At 39.8% G+C, this 21529-nt stretch overlaps 1 protein-coding gene across 4 annotated transcripts in view; it reads right to left on the minus strand.

The window, feature by feature from the left end:
- The window catches only part of trps1 (trichorhinophalangeal syndrome I), a 134071-nt gene that overhangs the window by 58068 nt on the left and 54474 nt on the right, over positions 1-21529 (minus strand). For 3 of the 4 annotated variants that reach the window (XM_015049224.1, XM_015049234.1, XM_015049218.1), the window contains exons 3-8: positions 8195-8866; positions 7847-7962; positions 4979-5570; positions 3344-3558; positions 2421-2631; positions 2056-2299 (exon numbers count right to left, since the gene is read on the minus strand). In XM_015049224.1, coding sequence (XP_014904710.1) covers positions 2056-2299; positions 2421-2631; positions 3344-3558; positions 4979-5570; positions 7847-7962; positions 8195-8866 — 2050 coding nt within the window. The remainder of the gene's footprint in view (positions 1-2055; positions 2300-2420; positions 2632-3343; positions 3559-4978; positions 5571-7846; positions 7963-8194; positions 8867-21529) is intronic. The other variant, XM_015049242.1, reaches the window with a different exon arrangement.

Consider the following 21529-nt stretch of genomic DNA (forward strand, 5'->3'; position numbering starts at 1 on the left):
AAGACTTATACTGTACTTTATTTCAAGATTACGTTATTCCTAATATTAGGTTTTATGTTGTGCTTGTAGCACTTTAAGGCTTTCTAATGCATTGCTAAAAATTACAACTTGTAATCCATAGATTACTTTGTAGCCAGTTAATGAAGACGATAAAATAAGTTCAATTAATAAATGCAATCTCAAAAAGAAAATTAAGATGCCTTTTCTGGCTGCTCTACCAAGAGGAGGGAACACCACTTGAGAGGCATTTCTGTGTTTTTGTACGTAAAATCTAAGAATTAGCTTAGAAGCTAGAGCACTGATTATACAATGCACTTTTTCATTCATATGTCTGGGTGATCACTCTTTCGGCAGGTAACCTTTTCTCTCATTACACCACAGCCCTTTGTTTCAAACACCACTGAATTAAATCCCGAATTTGTTCTCTAAAACTTTAGAATCCGTTTAGCTCTGATTGATTTTGCAGGGGGCATGAAACTGTGGCTTTAGCTCACTTTTATTTCATCACAGCGCCGAGTATCAGAGTATACGAGCCTTTTGTTTGAAATGCGACTGGACCGTAAAAAAACATCTCATAACTGATTTCTCACCTTTCTCTCCTTTCTTTTTATTTCCCTACCCCACAGCACTATTTCTTTTGAAAATATATCTGTTTTATTATTTCTCTGGGATCCCACTAAAATCTTTGTCACATGCTAAATAGAAGTACAGAATCGTAGATTATTTAATACTCAATATAAACATTTTTTTTTTTTTATTGTCTTTTGTATTCTTGAATATTTTTCTCCAAGTCAGGTAATCTCATTTAAAGTTATCTGTGTGTGAAGACCTAATTTTACTTCAGAGACGTATTGTAACGTCATGCTTTGATTTCTTCTTCAATTTTCGCCAAGAATTGCAGAGCACAAATGACTGGTGAGCTTCAGAGAATGAAGACTGCCATCAGGAACAAACCTAATTTGCATCAGGTAAAGATAAAAGTGTTTCAGGTTTCTCACAGCTTTTCCCACATCTAGAGTGAATTTCAGAGGTAAATTGTCCTCGAATGTCAAGCAGCTTGTTCCGTCAAAGAAAAAAATTGTAGGGGTGACTGAAGGACCGCTGTGTTTAGAATGGAGCATGCAAACAACATCAAACCATAATTGATTAACAGTTTTTTTTTTGTTTGTTTGTTTGATTGTTCTGTCGGTTTGTTGTATGGTTAGCTGGTTTGTTGTATGGTTAGCTGGTTTGTTATACAGTGGACCACCAGTATTCACGAGGGTTTGCAGACTTTACCACAATTAGGTAAAATCTGCAAACGTTTAGAACTGTCTTTGTAATAGTTTCAACACCAACTATACCTCAACATGCACTGATACAGACAATAGAAATCATCACAGCACAACCACAGAAACTAATCTCTGCACACTAATTTGAAGATCAATTACATTTCCCAAAAAAAAAAAAAAAATCTGCAATCTGGTAAATTCGCAAAAAGGCAAAGGTTCGCTGTGCTTGTGGGTAATTGGTTGGTGAGCTGACTGAACGCGAGAGAGCTGGTTGGCTTGTTAGCTTGTGGTTGGAACGGTGAGCTGGTTAGTTGAGTAATAAATTGTCTTTTTGGTCTGATAGTTCATTAAGTGAATCGTCAGGTAGTTTATAAGTTTGGAAATTAGTGGTTAACTGACTGGCTAGTAATTTGTTACATTGATCAGATGGTTGGCTGGCTGGTTAGTGAAGGAACTGATTAGTTGGGCTGTTGACTGTTAAGAAGGTTGCTGCTGAAATGTGATCACCCAGGTAATCACATTTCCTGGGTGATTACTTGGAGACCAAAAAAATGGTAGGGCCATCCAAGCACAGGAAATGCTTGGTGGCGTACTTGACTTTTGAATGAAATGTTTTAAGCAGCTGCTTTCAATACTTAGGTGTGTAGAAACCAGTATGGAATATTTTCTCTTTAGATGAGCCAATATGATTGGCATCGTAGTGAAACATATGGAGAATTTTCTTATTCACTACGTAATGTCCAAAAACAATTATCAATTAGTTATTGTGAGATGTCCTGCTCACCTGTAGTGTCTAAAAAGCTCTTCTTCCACTTGTGTGACAAAGCTACACTTCGTACAAGTGTGCTCGGTCTCTCCTGCGCCGCCTCCTCTGCCTCCCTCCTTGTCTCCTTCAGTCTCCTCTTCAGCCTTGACTTGTGGAGGTGCCCCCTTTAGTTTGATCATGCTGTGACAGCTCTCATAGTGTTGCAGCAACACATCGATGTCCGTAGTGGCAAACGCACACTGGTCGCACAAGTGAGTGACACCTGGAGAGAAGAACAGTATTAAGACAAAAAAAAAAACCTGAAAGATGGAAGTTTAAAATGTTCACATGAAGAAAATGATCAGCAAATGGAAACGGTTTGCTGCACCTATGCCTTTAAATACCTTGTGCAACAACAGGATGTGCCGGGTTAGAGGGGTGAAAGGTGGAACCAGAAATCACACTGGGGTCGCCTCTCGGGTTAGGAGGGGTCACGCTGGGTGAGGTGGCAGCAGTGGGTTTTGAACCAATGGCGTCCTGCTGCTTGGCAGGCTGAGGAAACTTTGAACAGCATTTAGAACAGGTTGGCTTCCGGCAAGCAAAAGGGTGGGATACCTATCGAGAGAAATACTTTGTCAAACAGCTGCTTCCATGTTTGCATGCTGCGGTTATTTGTCAGAATTGGGTTGATGAGTTTGAAGCACATCAAAAAAAAAAAAAAAAAAAGTGGAAGTCGGCAGCAGTAAAATTAGTGTGCATTATTAATAAAAGTCTAAAATATTAACTATCCATTTTTGTATTTTTAGCAGCTGCAGCAGCACTGTTTGGCAGCTGGCACAAAGGAGGGCAGGCAGTGTGCGTGGGCAGACTCTGAGAAGCTAGGGAATTTTAACTAATCAGGAAATCAGAACAATTAACTTTACACTTGTTCATGGATTCCAATTTATTTTCATGCGCTTGCAGAAAAACGCATTATATATATATATATATATATATATATATATATATATATATATACACACACACACACAGCTCAAAAAAATAAAGGGAACACTCAAATAACACATCCTAGATCTGAATGAATGAAATATTCTCATTGAATACTTTGTTCTGTACAAAGTTGAATGTGCTGACAGCAAAATCACACAAAAATCATCAATGAAATCAAATTTATTAACCAATGGAGGCCTGGATTTGGAGCCACACACAAAATTAAAGTGAAATGTTCCCTTTATTTTTTGAGCAGTATATATAATTTTTTTTTTTTCTCCTCCCCCCAGTAATTACAGAGCAAACATCAAATGGTTCAGCTTTTCATGCAGCTCACCTCTCCCAGGTGTTTCTGGGGCTGGCAGAGCCCCTGAGGACAATACATGCAGTGTTGAATGCAACAGCGGTGGATGGAGTGGTTGTGCTGGTAGTGCAGCAGCAACGGAGCGACGATGATCACGTCCGCACTGTGGGCCATCGAGTAACGGAAATCGCACAACTGACAGTTGTAGCTGGTCACGACGGCTTCCGAATCGCCACCTTTTGGGTCTCCTAGGAGCAGAGCACAGAAACCTTCTGTAAAACCTTTCGCAAGGGGCTCAGATGCACAGTGCCCTCCAAAAATATTCACACTTAAATGAACTTTTCCGACATTTTCCTCGACAGAATCACAGACCGCGACTATTTTGCATGGCAGACAAACACAAAGTCGTGCATTATTGTCATGAGGAGGGAAAACGATACGTGGTTTTTAAAAAAGTTTTTACAAACATTTGTACATTTATCAGTCTCCTCTGAGCCAAAACTTTATAGAATCACCTAACATTGCAAATCCAGCAGCAAGTATGTTGCCAACAGCTTTGTAAATGTAAAGATGAACATTTTTATCTTATCTTTTTGCATTAAAGGTTCAACTTGGTCACTGCTTGGACGGAAAGTGTCTGTAGAAATCGATTTTCAAGTCTTGCTACAAATTCTTAATTAGATTTAGGTCTGGATTTTGACTGGGCCATTCTATGTCCTTTTATGTAAACCATCTGACTGTAGCTCTAGCTTTACGCTTGATGTCCTGATGGAAGGTGAACCTTGGCTGCAGTCTCCTTTTGAAGCCTCTAACAAGTTTTTATATATATATATATATATATATATATATAGATCTCTCCTGTATTTACCTGCATTCCCTTTCCCATAATCTGACCAGCTTATTTGTCACTGCTGGAAAAAAAAGAGGCATCCTGAAAGAATGATCCCCACATTTCACTACAGAGAAAATATTTCCATCCATGTCAAACGTAGATTTTCTGCCGCAGACAGCATTTTGAACGTATGCCAAGAGTTCAATTAAAAGTTCAGCTTTGTTCCCTTCCAAACGGCTTGCTGTGTCCCCGACATCGCTTGTGGAAAATCACAAGCGGAGCTCCTTGTGCCTCTCATTCTGTCTCTCTGAGTTATCATCGGCCTGTTGGCTGCTTCTCTGATTAATGCTTTCCTTGACCGGCCTATCAATTTAGCTAGACAGCAATGTCATGGGTTCACAGTTGTGTCATACTCTTTTCATTTTTAGAGGATGGATTAAACAGAGCTCTGTGAGTTGTTCACAACTTGGGGTATTGTTTTACAACCTAACCCTGCCTTAAAGTATTTTTTTTTTCCCCCACATCTTTATCTATGAACTATATTTATTATGTTGTTTGTTTGCTAATGTTCTCTAACAGATGTTCCACTTTGTGCACTACTTTGTGTTGGTTTATCACAGACAATCTCAGTAAGATACATAGAAGTTTAAGACTGTAGCGTGAACAAATATTAAAAAGTTCAAGAAGTCAGAATCGTTTTTCAAGGTGGATAATTGTCCAAAGTAATATCACAGCTCTGCTTAAAATTAGAGTAAACATAAAGAAGCAATGTTGCAATAGTTGCATGATATTTGCACCCAAGTTCCACCCCACTTACTTCACACTTCTTTCATTACCTTGGCTGGTGGTGAAGTGATCTTTGCAGCTTTTGGATCCCATGTGATCTTGCTCTCCTCTATCTTTTCTTCCTCCCCTCTCCCTCTCTCTGTCAAGCCCAGAGCTGTTGGGGCTCATAGCGCCACCAGCAGGAGCCTTATGCCTTTGTTCATAGTGCTCTAGAAGCTTAGCTGAACCTTCTGACCACTCGCAACTCCAGCTGCAGAGTTTACACCAATAACACGCCTGTATGGGCCCTCGACCAGCCTCCCCCGTCCAGCCCGACGAGTCAGAACCCGCTCTGACCGGGATGAAGTACCCGACCACGGAGTCGTCTTCGGCTCGCACCGCCACCCGCTCGCCGGCGTCCAGCATCACGCTCCTCCCTTTTAGCTGGCTGTCGTGCGTCGCCAGGCTATTGGTGGCCAGCAGCGGCGTGGTCGGGGGAGATTTTACTTTGTTAGGATGCGAGGACAAAAAGTGTTGTTCAAGTTCCGAGGAATTGCTGCCCATGTACGTGAAGTTGCAAAACTTGCAGCGGAAGTACTTAGTGTTCCCTTGGCAGTCGGACGTCTTGCGGCCAATCCCGATTAAGGTGCCGCCCAACGTCACCTGATGAGGAGGAGAAAAGAGAAGATAAAAAATAAAAAAAAAGTTAAAGTAGTAATTAAGCTTTTGGAGTTGGACTTTAATGCAAATGCACATTTTAAAAACATATATGTACTTAGAATCACATAAAATATCCCAATAAAATACAATAAATTGCCAACTGTCTGTCTGGTTTACTGCTAAACTGCACAGACACTGAGGCTGACCTTCATCCTGTTGGCCGAGTCACATACAGGAGACACATTCAAGCACAACTTACTTTTGAAACCTATCATTTAAAGCCAGGGGACAAATGCAATTAGCAACTTTAAGATCTAATATTAACCTGTGATTTGCTGCACATACATTTAGAATAAAACTAATGATCTGATAGTAAATCAGATGGGTTAGTGACATTACCTTGCACACTGCTTTAATTCAAATTAGCATGACCGTTCTGGGAAATATTGCACTTCTAAAAACTAAAAACATAATAGGGAGCCGATAAAAACATAATGTAACTGAGTCTTAGCTGCTTTTTATACATTTTTGCCCAAACGTTTGTAAATTGTTTTATATATAATGAATGTTATTTCAGAGGAACAGGAATTGGCCGTGACTGGAACGAGCGTAAAATACGATAATCCCTGGATTTGTGCTAAATGCTCATATTAAAGTTTGGATGCCTATTATATTTTATAGTGCCATCTGCGTAAAATACTGTTTTTGTGGCTTCATGTCTTTGTGCCTAAAGAAAACACCAGAAGGGTTAGAATCAAACAAGGCAAAGGGCAAATAGGACGTGTTGAGGAAAACGAGTACGAGTCTAGAAACAGGGGTGGCGAGAAAGAAGGAGGTGAAAGATGGATTAAAAGCAAATTGAGCACTTAGAAAAACCGATTTAATACTCAGAAAGAGCGAGCAAGGGGGAAAAAAAGTGAAAACAGAGATATGAAGGAGAGACGAAGACGTATAAAATAATGGAGAATGGAGGAAAAAAAGAGGGTTAAATATGTCTGACAGCTGTTTCATTAGACTCCCTCACAGTCGATTAGAAGTACAGCTTCACCGTCTGTCTCTTTCGTACCTTCTCTCCTTTCCTCTCCCATCTCCATTTCTTATTTATTTCTCCTTTGCACTATTCCTTTCCTCGATTATTGCTTTTTATTTTTTGGTATAATTATTTTTCATCGGTTGACAGAGATCCTGGTCTTAGTAAATGACAAGATGGAATTTTCCGAACGTGGGCTGAACGCAAAAAAATTAAGTGAGAGGCAGAGAGAATAGAGACCCCTTTCATTCCCCCTTTTTTCCTCTAATACTTTCGCTTTTTCTTCATAATGATGATATAACCCGCTGGATTTTCTATTTCGGACTCGTAGGTCTGCATGCGGACTGCTGTGCCTCTTTTTGAGTCCATTATACAACTGAGCAAAATTACTGGCAGTTGGAATAAATGAAATGAAACTCACCGAGTTTTCCTCTCAACTACATTTATAAAATCGCCTCACTTAAACTTTTTAGTACGGAACCTTGTGGTTTCTGTTCGCGCAGATTCACAGTTCTAATCCTTGACTCGTAATCGACCCAATATGCAAAAATGGCAATTACATAAATAATTACCAATGATTCTACAGGCTGGCGGAACAAGGCAAAAAGCTTTACTAGACATATGATAAAATATCTGTGTGCAAATTAAGATAATATGGTGTAAGTGAAAACAAAAAAAATAGCTAAATAACACAGATTGAGCCTCTATAGGAGGCACTACATACCTGATGTAAAGTTTTTTTTTCTCTCCTCCTTCCTGACACTTTAATGTTTATCATTAGCAGCCAGAGCAAATCAATGTTGAGTGGAGGGCGTTGCATTCTTTTTGTTTTTCTTTTTCGGACCAAGTCTGCAGCTGTTGATTTCGCTGATTAGGACCCTCTTGATTTAAAGCGGAGCTGAACACAACAAAATCAACTTTTCTAACCTCCAGAGGATTGAGATCCAGGCTTGCACACTAAAATTGCACTCAACTAGAATTCCCAGGGAAGCTTACTTTCACCTTGTACGCGGATTTTCTCCTTCCTCAAAACTACATTGATGTATATTTTCTTTTCAAAGCAAGTCGGAGCAGATACCATTGTCATATTAGAGCTAGATGGAAAATATCTCGTCTTCGACTCCCCTACTGTACAAGAAATGTTGAAAAAACGAATGGCGTTATACTTCAGCAATACCACTTACAGGATATCCATGACTTTGTTAAAAAAAAAAAAAAGTTTTTCCTGTAACTTCTGAGCGACACACACCTGTATGTCGTACGCTCCGTTCATCATAACTGTCCTCTGCTGCTGATTCTGTCCATCGGCTCTCGTCTTCCCCAGCTCTTTGGTTTGACTTCTCGCTCCCTGTCCTGTTTGTAAATCTGACATCAGAACAGCAAAATGAGTTGGAAAAATAATAAAGACAATTCAAGGTGCTTCAAGCAGAACATGTTTAAATAGTAAATTAATCAGTTGCATCGATCTGAAATGATGTTAACCTGCCTATGAGTCGGACCAGTTTGTCTTTCAAAAGAGTACCGAGTTAAAATTAAGAAAGCCTTATACTAGGATTGTTTAAAGCAAAACTATAACTTTCACTGAAGCAGGAGTTACCTAAGTTTGTATGCTGGGGCACCATGTTGTGGAGGGCCAGGATCTGGGTGTCAAGAGCAGCATCCTGTCGTGTGCGGTTGTGCAGACCCAGGTGATACTTCCTAAAGTGCTTCACCAGGTCAGCAGGGTCGTTGCCATAGTAGCCGTAACCACACACATTGCACTTGAAGTCCTGAAGTTTGGGAGAAGGGCTGGACGAGAGTGCCGGGGTGTCACTGGTTGACTCCTCCCTCCCTTCCTGCCTGGAAAGGACCCGAGGTGCTGAAGGGAGAGGAGGAGTGAGGTGGTCAGTCTCCCCTCCTTCTGCTCCCCTCTCCCCGTCCTCGGCTTCCGACTGGCTGTCGGGTCTCTCACACTGTGCCGCTAATACTCGTTTTGCCCTCGCCCCTCCGCCTGCGGTCCTCCCCCCTCGCTCCTCATTAATGTAGAGCTCACCGACGGAGGAGGTGCACTCACTCTCTGCTTCATCCTCCTCGTCTTGCTCCTCGTTCCCTCGGATCCGTTCAGAGGACTCCGGTTCGGAGGGTCGGTTTATCCGATCTGCTTCCGCTGCCACTCTCTCCTCCTCGTCTCCTTCATCTTCTTCCTCTCCTGTTGGCTTCTTCCCCTCTTCTTCCTCTTCCTCCTCACCACCCACACTCCGGATAGGGGGATTCTTCTTCCTCACCATCTCTAAAGATGCAAAATAGAAAAAAAAAAAGAAAAAGAGAGAAACAAAAATGTTTTAATTATGCGTCTTAAATTGCTTGGATTCAGTTAAACCCAAAACTCTTCAAAAACCTGACTCAATGTGCAGGTAAAAATCTCAGCGTTGCAGCAATTCGTTTCTGGTGGGTAGTTTTTTTTTTTTTTTTTCTAACTCTATATTTGAAGTAAATTTTTTTCATCATGATGGAATCGAAACCATCCATGAAAATCTTCAGCATATGACCACATGAGAACAAAAACCATATCAGAGAGCCCGAGACAGCGAGAGCGAGGAGGGTGAGATGAAGCGAGACATGGGAGGGAGACACCATCGGCGGGCCTATGGTTGATGCTTGACCACATCAAACCAAACATCCGGTATCACAGAGATGGATGATTGAGCCTGCGGATGGCAACTCATCCTCTTCGACACTCCAAAGTTCTCTGCTTCTCCTGTGTTTCTGCCCGTCTTTCATTCACTTTAAAGCTGCAACGCCACCCTGTCCTTTTGTCTCTGTTTTGGTCTCTAAAAACCTGCATTTGTATTTAACCCCTCTACTTTGATGTTTCTAAATAAAATGCATTAAAGAAGTAATTTAGCTAGTAAGTAGAGGCCACCTGTGTGTAATTTAAATTCCATTGAAAATGAAGCTGCTTTGTGTAAGCCTTAAAGGCTTTTTTTTTTTTTTTTTTTTTTTTTTGGAAGAGCACGAGGGAGCCAACAGCATCGCGAAGAGCAAGGATTACAGCAGAAAGGTCAGGGATAAAGTTGTCGAGAAACTTAAAGCAGGGTTATAAATCTAAATCCCATCTACTAGGCTGGGCAGGGAGCACATTACCAATCAAATCAGCCAATGAGTTCATGCAAACTCTGGAGGAGCTGAAGAGAGTCCCAGCTCGGGTGGAAATATCTCTCTAACGGACAACCTCTCTTTAAGGATTATAAAATTTGGGTCTTTGTGAAAAAGGAAGGAAGGGAAAGCTATTGCAAAAACAATAAAAAGTAGCCGCTATAACTCATATTGACAGTTTTCCTCAAGCCATGTATGAGATGCAGTAAACACGTTAAAGGACAAAAGAAACAAAAATGGTGGAAACTAACCTTGCACATCAACCTGAATACACAGTCGCTACATTGAAACTCCTCCTCCCCAACAGTTGCAGAGAAGCTGGTCACTGTTCATGGGACGATGAATGAAGTGAAATATAGGATAATCCTGAAAGAAAATCTACGACAACCTGCAACAAATTGGTTGCTGTGACGGAGATTTACCTTCCAGCAGAACAACAACCCTGGATATGCGGCCAGAGCTTCAACGGAATAAGTTAAATGAAGGCATGTTTGGGTGTTGGAAAGGTCCTGACCCAAAACCAAATGAAAAACAGTGGAAAGACTTTGAAACAGCTGTTCACTTGCAGTCTCCACCCAATCAACTATTTTGAGCCTAAAAGGCCTTAAAGTCAACCATTTAGTGGCCAGACGTACACCGGTCAAACACAACCAAAAACGAGCAAGGGGCGTGAAAACATTTGCAAGTCATATTATCGGATTAAAATGCTGCTCCGAAACACTTTCCGGGTCTGTTTCCTTTTGTTTCCATGGCATTTTGATCCTCCATATTCCTTTCTTCGACACGCAAGAATAATTGTTAATATAATTGAAGTAATTTCATGAATAATATTTTTCTTTCAGTTCTTACCCACCCTGTTTTTTCCCTCCTCTCCTCTACCATTCGTCCCTTTTTCCCTCTTATAATCACTTTACAAAAGCCACCAAATAACCAGACATGTGTTTTATGTTAAACCATAATCTTTCTTTTGTTTGAAAAGAGAACAATTGTGGTTGCACTGTTCACAACAGTCGTGACAGAGAGATATTGCGTGTTTTGGGGGTTTTTTGTGTGCAAGTGTGTTTATTTGTGGTTATCCTCTTCATATTGGCTCATAAACACAGCAAACCCGTTGACCCATGTTTGTATGTGTTTGTTTGATCGCAAACATGCCGAGACGCCCGATAGACGCCAAAACTGATCACTTTTAGATCAATGCAGTATGACAGAGGAGAGGAAAGAGAGAGGGGATAATGCATATTTGATGATCCATCTGGAGGAGAGATAGCGTGTACAATGAGAACGACTCCTGTGATCAATCCGAGGCTGAAAATGCTTGTTGTTATTTAAAGACAGCAACCTGCTAACTTTCTCTGTTTTACACATAAAGGATAAACACTTCTAGACCAAAGATGTTCGGGGATTGTAGTGGAAAGCTCCATTTGGGATGATTGAAAACAAAAGTATGCAAACACACATACAATCAGGACATAATTTTAAAACCCTTGTAATGCAACCAAGGGGGCTCAAGAGGAAAAACGGGGGGAAAAAATGGACTGCTGAATTCCATTTTCTCTTTGCGGCCTTTGTAGCATTTTACAATTTCAGCCTCCAGTCTTTGCCCCCTCTGCACAACTATTAAAATAAAAGCAATTTATGTCTGCGAGGGCCCACGCCTAGACCAGCCCTGGCACTCACTTCTTGTGTGTGTGTGTGTGTGTGTGTGTGTGTGTGTGTGTGTGTGGGTGACACAGGCAGAGAGTGCAGGGAGCGAAGGAAAATCTCATCTGATGTTCACCACACCCAGTCAGAATTCATCATTCACTTACACACACACATACACAGTGGAAAACTACAGATCGTTGTGGTGAAGCAATGAAGCTGAAATCCCGACCTAAAAGGCTCTGACTGACCTAAGTGTGTTTCCATCTGCCCTATGTGCGCCGAGATGTTTTAGAAAGTTCATAAAAGCACTAATGATGACAATAATTACACTTATGAGTGATTTTTAGGAGAAAGTAAAATCAATACAGCAGGAAACGATGAAAAATATTGCCATTATCCAACACTTGTTTGAAACTGCAGTCTGGCCTTTTTTTTTTCTTTTTTTTTTCCTATAAAAGGCCAGAAAGTTCATACAGAGTCTGAGCATCTGTACGTCGAAGCTCGACCTCTCTGTGCTGCGGGCTGTATTCACAGACTGGAACGATTACTATCAGCTACAATTAGGTATAACCCACTACGAAATGCCGCATAACAACTCCTGCTACTAGCTACAATTAGCCCTCACACACCACAATAGCCCCGATACCACAACGAAGACAAATGTGACAGTTAATCATTTCCATCAGCAGCAATTAGTTCCAACACAAGTGAGGCTTTTATCTGAAATTGCCAATAATCGTCTCAGGACAGCTGCTAAAGGACCCAGCAACAAGCGGTGGAGCGAGGATCGGTGAAATATGGCCGACATGGCCATCTGGGGAAAACCTCACTGGTGGATTTAAATGTTAATACGTATGGTATATAAGGCCATCACAGGTTATATCAGAGGCATTCCATGATGCACTGATTAGCTTTGTACAAATATCTTCCTTAATTGGCAAACTTGCTGTATCTATAACTTAGCGTTTTCTTTACTTGTTAGAGTCTATATTGTATCCAATGTTGTATGTTGCTGCTCTGCAGTTACTGACTTATCAACCTGCCCAGAGTTGGCACTTGTTGTAGCTGCCATTCTGCATTTCTTAGGTCTACTAGGTCGAGGCAGGTAGCAGCTCATCTTTTCGAGTTCTGATACAGAGTTTCTTTCTTTGTAAATTGTCTTCACAAATACACAGAGGAATATTAGAGCTATATAGCAATCCATTTATTATAGCTCTATGGAGTGGTTATTGCAGTTGGTAGCACTGTTTTCTTACAGAGAGAAAGTCCTGGGTTCTAATCCCAGCCTGGGGTCTTTAAGTCTAAACATGAATAAAATGAGCAATTTGTCCTTAGGCAACCCTGCAAAACCAAACTGACGTACAACGCCTAAAGACACTTTTAATTGGTATTAAGCATGTTTGAAAAGCATATTTTCAGTTTCCCAAAACACAGAACAAGTAAAATCAAAAATTACCATTATTCCTGCAATTTGTCACCAATTTTAAAGGCTTGTTTGCTTTGCGTAGCTTTAAAAACACATAACGTCAATCCAACTGCACAGTATACGCAGAATCATTAGTGAAGCCAGCTCACCATTAACATTCATGTAGTCTTTAAGTCATCAAAGAAGGTTTTTCTCTTTCGAACTACGTTAAATGTCACTAATAAAGAAAAACAGATTACCTGCACATCTCTACCACTTCACCCAATGACTCCAAGCTAATTCTCTAAATGCGTATTATTGAGTTGCGGTAATGGATGGGTCTGATAGCGACTCTCAGCACATCCACGCATTCCCTCTGCCTCCAGATATTCCCCTCCCCGTGGGACCGCTGCTGTTAGCATCTCTTTCTTTCATAAACAAAGGATTAATTAGCAACATATGAAGAAATAATGCTTAAGGCATGGTCTGGTTTTTCCTAATGTTTCTTGATTTGTGTCATTCTTTGTAGTGGGGGGTTTATATCTCCCTCTTTTTACTACTCTCACTGTGGCGTCATCTTTTTCTCTCCCTTTCTTGTCCATTTGTTATCTGTTTTGAAAAATTTTTTTTTTTTTTTTTTAAGATCGACGGAGAATAAAAGTTATTGATGCAAAGAATAGAGAATGCAAACGTAATTCCAATAAAATCTTAACGGTATTTCTGGAAGGATGATGAAGTTAAAAGGTCTGGAGGTTCCAAACAAGAAAAGCCAAATATATAAAAATGAAATTGTCCCTTTGTTTTTTGGTAAATGATAGTTTGAAATGGGTGCCAAAGAAGGGAGTAGAAGAAGGAGGGTAGAAGGTAAGATAAGGTAATTTTATTTCAGCAACAAGGCAATTCAAAGTGCTTTACATAAGTTAAAAGGAAATGCAAACAAAATAAACCAAAGGAAAGAAAAAAAGAGGAAAGAAAACTAATCTAATGTTGTTCTAAAGTATGTAAACTAAGTGCTCCTGTTCAGGATTGCTAAGTATCTAATTCCATTTCTAAATAGTGAGTACTCTACAGTTTCTGATAAAATAAGATAAAGAGTGATTGCTCTAATTCCTTTTCTGAGTAAAAGTGAGTACTCCACAATTATAAGTTTGTTCTAATTCCTTTTCTGGGTTAAAAGTAATATAAACTAAGCAGTGACTGTTCCTCTTAAGTATTTCTGGATTCCAAGTTCGTAGTTATTCTAATTCTGATTCCATTTCTGGGCTGTATAATAATGATCTAAATAGTACGTACTCCACAATTTCTGATATTACTAATAAGCTAAAATAATCCTTTTCTGGGTTAAATAGGGAGTACTCCACCGTTTCTAACAAACTAAAACAAAAAAGAGGAAAGGATACATTAGGGCAAATGACAACATTCAGACAAAACAATGGGAAAAACAAAGACACGAGTGAAGGAAGTGACGTCAAAGGGCCATGAAACCACGTTACTGAGCCTCCCGGCAGAAGTCCGATACAGGTGTTGTTTATCTAGGAATGATGTCCTTGGGAGCGCTCAGCTTCACAACTCCATGGATACAGGAGGGGGTGAGGAGTGAAGAGCGTTGTGTTTACATATCTTCAAGGAGATTAGAAATATGCAGCCCTTCCAAGGTCACACGGGGAAAGACAATTCAGAAACAGAATGTCTTAGGTCGAAGATTATAAATTTCAATCTTCCCTAAAGTCTCTCTGATACATCTCAGTTCCCAATCATCCAAATTAGTTTGGTCGTTCCACTGAACTGAAACTAGCAACTTCTCCAAGATCGATTCCATCCTGTTAGTGAGTTTTAGAGTCCTTGTCTCTGTCCACACCAACAGTCCGAGTGTTCCCTAATTCGGCCAAGTCTGTCACAAATTTGTTGATAAGCCAGGAATCCATAAGATCCAAACAGCAGAAATCCTGTATGAATAAATCCAGGGTGAATCCCGCCGGGTGTGTCCCCGCAGAACAAAAGGGCTCTCCTGGGCCCAGACTTCTCCTTGAAAATTTGATCAATTGCATTGAGAAATCGGTTGACCAGATCCATAATTTGTAGATTTGGATGATGTGCAAAGAAAGGCTCCAAAAATATAGAAAAAGACAGGACAAAAACAGAGCAAGCAGGGCAGGCAAGGGCAGGGAGTTAGCAGAGGAAAAAAGTGTCTGCCTTCATCGAGAGTAAGAGAGAAAATGTAGGACAAGATTATATGAGAACAAAAAAAAAAAAGAAAATCAAACCTCCTCTAATTTGAAGTGTTTATTATGACTAATAAGAACATGTCTTAAACCACAACTCATCATACTTCAAAGTTACTCTGAAACAATAGAAAATAAACAAATCAACTATTTATTTGTGAAACGTTTTGGGCTTAATTTGTCCAACAGAGATGAGACCAGTGTATCTGGTCAAGTTTCCAGAAACAGCCTGCAATTTCACAGTCTGTACTTCTGAACTGTGTGATGCAGATGGCGGTTATAGGTTGTCTAAAGTAGCACAATTATATTTTTACACCTCCAGTTCTGACATCTAAATAATGACATGGACAAAGAAAGCCTCTGACAGCAAGCGATTGTGTGAGGACACTTGAAGAGAGGACAAGCTGTAATTGTGATTTGTTTTTTGTGTTTTTCCTGGAGAGATTCAACCATTCATTAAATGTAGAGGTTTTTCAGACTGACTTTAATGTAAAGATCTGAGGGAAGAAGAATGATAGTAAAGCGTGTATCAAATGCAAGCATTAGGATAATGTAAGAATATATTAAATAACAGGTTTGCCAGTGTGAATGAATTATATGGCATTCTTCACAAGCATTGGAAAAAAAGAAGAATTATTGCTAATTATCCATGATAACAATAAATTCTGAAAATATGTTTGGATTTTGTACTTTTGTACTTTTGTCTGACCTTTTTTTTTTCAATTCTTGGTTAAAGAGTAAAGTCAAGTTGATAACTGATTATATGGAAGAATAAACACCGTTTGACGGTCCAGTTCTCATTCAGGAAGGAGGCGGATTCTGTGTCACAGATATAAAGTGAAAAATATGCAAAACAAGTCCAGGAAATAAGAAAAAAGGTCTTGATAGTGTAATTAAAGAGTAAACACAGTAAAAAGAGTCGCATATTGACAAAGGCCGCTCAGGTCATTTCGGACGGACGGATGGCTTTGAACAAAAGTAATAGGCGATTTTCATTGTAATAAATTTATTTAAATTTAAATATTAGAACCAAGAAATTGACTGTTTTTTGTTACTTTTGGCAGAAAAGTACAATATCAAGATTTAAAAAAAAAATCTGTATTTTAAATGTTTGTCTTGATAAACATCCTATCTATCATTAGATCCCATGATGCGCAAATTCATCCTCTCTTGCAAGCTAACCGAACAAAGAAGCACCAAGCGGTTGCTTGTTTGCATGCGACGGTCACAAAATTTCTCTCGAGGGTCCTAAGTGAAAGAGCTTGTAGCTTTACGTCGGCTTTCAGAAAATGAAAGCAGCTGCAGAAAATATTAGCTAAAGAGTTCACATGACCCACACAGACAAAACAGATTAGTCTGTGAAACTGCACCTATTCAGAGCACTCGGATAATAATAGCAAACCACTTCAACTACATGCTGATTAGTTGTGCTTAGCGCGTGACCCGGGTCTCTGGCCTTTCTCAGAAATACAGGGAAAAGTTGGCTCAGAGAGAAGTTTTTTTTTTTGTTTTTTTTTTATGAAACTAGTTAAAGCTTGGAAATGGTAGGCATGGCTCTTATTGGGACTACAGAATGAGCTTTTAGGGAGAAACAGAAGGAAGAAAAAGTCCACCTGCCATCTCAGGTCTTGAAGCTTTCAGTTGACTAGCGGGGCCCCTAATCAATGCCAGAATCCCGACTTACACTCACTGTACCAGAGGCCCAATTCATTCCCGCCATGCATCACGCAAATTGCACACATACAATTATGGTGAGTCATGTTCATGCAGGCACACTCTTCAAAAGTGTAGGACTCATTTGTTATGGGCTAACAGCATGCAAAATATGGCATCTTAAATGTCAAACTTAATCAGACGTTCATATTTCAACGCCTCTCTCTCATTATGAGCCTCCCTCCCTCTTCTTCCTCACCCTCTAAATGGCTCTCAGTCAGACACAGGCACACACACACACAGGCTAAGAACACACCTCACTTCCCCAGCTCTCTCTATCTGTCCATCTTTCTTCAAGCACTCTCTCAATTAATCTTTTATCCTCTTCCCGCCCTCACGGCTGTCTTCTCCCCCAGTCCCAGTTTCTGTGCTCCACTCGCGTCCAGACTTTCCCAACATGCGATTCCATCTGTGTCTGCATTGCTTGTCTGTGTCAAGACATTTCCACATCGTCCCATTAACCTGACGGCTACAGAACGTGCCGGTGTCATGTGTGAAATATCCTGCAGGTGCGTTCTTATAATTAATTTGACACATGATCAGCTGTTCCGAGGAGTCCGACAGATTGCGCAATAAGACAGATAGTCTGCTGTTATCAACATCTGTACAGTTAATCACTGAGGAACAAAAAGAACACAAGAGTCGTGTTGACTTCTTGATGGAAAAACTGCACAAACTTTGTTTTGAAAATACAAATAAAAAATAGCATCACCAGCTGTTGAACTGCGGTATTAAAAAGTCGAATCATACGTCAAACGGTGCTGCAGTAGACTAAAAAAATAGCAGAATTATGAATGCGTGACCGCTGGTGGCATTAAAGCAGCTTTTGAGGATGTAGGAATGAAATAAATCAGGAACGCTTTGTCTATTCACTCATTCTATAATAAAACGAAGAGCTTAGATTTTTTTTTCCCCATCCACTATCCCATCAAATGACAGAAATTCTGAAGTCCATCCACTGACTGCACCTGTTTGTGTCAGCGGGGGATACCCATCTCCAGGAGTAATTGGGCCAGAGGCGGGATGAGCCCAGACAGACTGCCAGTCCATCACAGGGCAGAACTCTTAAGTCCATACGACGCATTGTTATTTGGACAAAGAAACACATAGAAGGAAACATTTTCCAGTTGCTACAAAACTTTGAGAGCAGTTTTGCATGTGCACAAACTATTTCCGGTCGTTTACATGTACGCCTAAATGATGTGTTAATATGAGACCAACCTGTTAACGTCTGATCAATCAATAAAGGTCAAATTATTAACAATTCCTTTGTCAAATCCGGCTAATAGAGAAATATCACAGAAATCTACTTATTAAAGAAAATAAGAGGATTGTAAAAAGATTGACTGAATTCACTCTTTCACCTGTTCTACTTTACTTCAAGGTAAACTTAACCTTAGAAGCTGAATGTTCATTTCATATGCACAGTTTACATAAACATTTTCTGAAGCTCAAATTACAGGTTCAGTGCATTTTTTTCCTTTTTAAAAAATGAACATAAAGTGTCGCAGAATGCTTGCAAATTCTTACACAAGATAGAAGTAAAACAATCTAAAGCTACATGAAGTTTTGCCAGTTTTATATCTTCCCATTAACAAAACCCCCATTTTTTTTTTTCATAGTTAGTATATCTTCCACACCTTTGAGAATGATTCAATATTCAATACATCTCACAGGTGTCGGACGTAATATGACCAGTGTGTGGCCCATTGATGTAATTACATGTAGTCAGGCTTAGGAGGCAGAATGACATGACCACAAAACACAGATCAGCAGGTGTGGTCCCAGCTTTTCCATCTCAGACAAGCGAGTGAACGTTAATGTCCTTCAAAGAGGACAAAAAATATTACTAAATAAATATTAGAAATCCACTGATTACAATCTTTAAAGCCGATTCGGATTATAAATGCTAGTAAAAGTCTGACAAAGACTTTGGATGATCAGGATTTTATTCTTTAAATGTTAGTATTGACAGCATGAAAAATTATGAAGGAAGATTTTTTGTTTTTCTCGTAGGTAATCTTAAAAATAATGGAATACCAAAATAGAGATTTTTCTACAAATACAGTCAATCAAAGAAATTGCAACAAAACATTTTTATTAAGCTCGAAAACAAACTTCTTGCTTTATATGGTTTAGACAAATAAGAAAAAAAACATGAAGTGCTTAAAATTTTTAATTAAATAAATTTAGGAAAAGAAGAACAGAAAAAGTAACTGAAATGTTTGTTTTTGTACAGTCACGTTCCAATTAAAAGAAATTACATAAAAAAAATAATATCACTTGTTTTTCACTATGCTTTTAATGAACAAAAAAAAAACAGCAGTTCCTCACAAACTGGAAGAAAATTTGGTACTTTCTTCCATCAATGCAGGCTAATTAGCATCTTGTATCAAATCAGCTATTCATTTCCTTTAATATTTACAAATACAACACAATATATATGAATGATGGCACCAGAGGGAGGTTTGGTGGGGATCAAGACATCTCTAAAAATTACTACATTTTATGCAATATTAACATATATGAATGCCATTCACTAATTTCCATGCATGCACAAGTCGTGTTTAGCTTTGATCTACCAGCCGTAGATCGTCAGTGGTCCTGTTCTGGTCATGTCTCAGTTAACTTTTCCAAGCTGCCCCTGGAAATGGCCCCAAATGTTTCCTTATTCATCCAAAAGATAGGAGGGTGGATGGGCTGGTCCGTCACCACAAAAACATTATTAAAAGTATATGAGAGCAGTCTGACCTTTAATAATGACTACAGATTACTGCACCACCCAGGGTCTGGTAAGCACTGTCCCGTGAGTGTCTGATACGCTCTAGGAGGGCTATCTGTCCTCTTTGGAGAAAAAAGTGAGCACTGGGTAAAAGCCGCAAGAAGGACACAAGCACACACAGTATTGTATAATAGAATAAGGAGTCTTTGTGTGAGAAATCTGCATTCAGACCGTTCAGGTACTCTGGGGGGGGGGAGGAAAATAGGGAGACAATCTCTCAACAAATCTCCCTTAACTGGCTTAGAAAACAAAAGCACAACATGGTCTGGATTCATACTTTCACGCTCAATTAACAATTCATACAGGAAGCTAAACAGTAAAACGTTACCAGTGACAGAAACGTGACCCAGCCAGGAAGCCTACCCCACTGTGATGCACGCAGCACAACACAAACTAGCTGTTTTCACCTGCGAAGGCTAAAATGACAACGCTACACGACATCATCATGCTCTATTAAACTTTACTTGGAAGACGGTGTGTTGGGCCACAGGTGGGACACGTAGGGCCATAAAACAGTAACTTCTGCAGGAATGTGGAGACATTTACAGCAGCATCTAGATTTGTCTGCATTACAGGGCCACCACTATGTTTAAACCGGAGCGGCAGCGTTCACTTTTCGTCATGTTTTGCGTGCAGGGTGTGTTCGCTACATGGCTTGAGAAGATATAAAAAGTTACAATAAGAATGAATACAGCAGTATTCACCACTACGTACAGACGTGTTAATGCATAAGTTGTTGTTTTACACACAATTATCCAGTCAGTCGTGTATATTCTTTCAATTGTGTGAAAGATTTATGTTCACATTTCTTCAGCTTCTTGCCAGTTCCCGATACTGTAGTTGTACAATGACAGAATACACACGTACGCAAACACACACAAGCAAAGACTTTATATCTCCTCTGTTATTTTAATAATCTGTGACCTGAGAGAGTTATAAGACTCAATAGTCTGGTCTCTGGAAAGGCCGTCTGGATTTTAACTTTAAGCACACACACACAGAAACAGACAGAGCTCCCCTGCTATGGTCTTTAGAGCATATTCTGTCTGAGTGTGAATGTGTGTGGGGAGCATACCATGTGTGTGTGGTCACGTCTAAGAGCGCTCCTTTAAAAAGGCATTTCTCTGCATGTCTCTGTCTCATCATGGCTGATGATATCACTGAAACCATCCTCACAGCAGGCAAACTGTGGCGAGGAGCGTCCTATATTGTGCGTTTCTGTGTGCAAAATTTAATTTATCCGTTCAGCAATAAATCATAAGACTGTCGCGAGAGTCCTAGCTCAGACGTTGCACATAAAACACACACACACACGGACAGACAGACTGCCAGGAGTGCGTGCAATTAATTATTGTTAACCGGCTGCCAGAATGCAAAGTCTGGCACTGCGAGAGACAAAAAAAAGAAGGACATAAAGGGAAAACACATGTCAACACATAGAATTGGACTTTATAGGGTTTGTCTTAGCGAGAAAGAGCTTCACAGAGATTCAAAGCGTCACTTAAAAGAACAAGAACAACAAATCTTCCAGGCTAGAGGTAACACAATAAATGCAGACCTACAGAGTCCTTTTACAATATTACACAAATAAAGATAAAATACCTCATAATGAATAGTTTGCCTATGTAAATAAGCTAGGAGTACATTTACAAGCTTTAAAGGTTTAAGAACTGATTGTAAAATATATAAATGTTCCCAGAAATCAGCTTGTAATGGGAGTCAGACAATTTTCCCCTTCACAGATCCTGACCAGTCACTCATCAGTAAATGAGCTGTGTAGAAGCACAACCAGGTGATTTCAATCATGCTTTTTAGTGTGAAAATTGTTAATGAAGTAAGAAGGCTCAAAGTTAGCCACTTTTTAGGATCACTGACGTAACAGAGAAAGCACATCAGCTTTCTGTAGAATTAAAAAAGATGCTGGCAGAAAATTCAGAGATAAGCAAATCGAGGTCAACACTCTGCACCGCATCCAAACAAATGCAGGTTTTAAAAACCCAGCTCATTGTCACGGCATGTAAATTGCGACCA

This window comes from Poecilia latipinna, unplaced genomic scaffold (assembly GCF_001443285.1).
Source record: "Poecilia latipinna isolate Pla-1442-1.1 unplaced genomic scaffold, P_latipinna-1.0 Scaffold44, whole genome shotgun sequence".
NCBI classification, from domain to species: domain Eukaryota; kingdom Metazoa; phylum Chordata; class Actinopteri; order Cyprinodontiformes; family Poeciliidae; genus Poecilia; species Poecilia latipinna.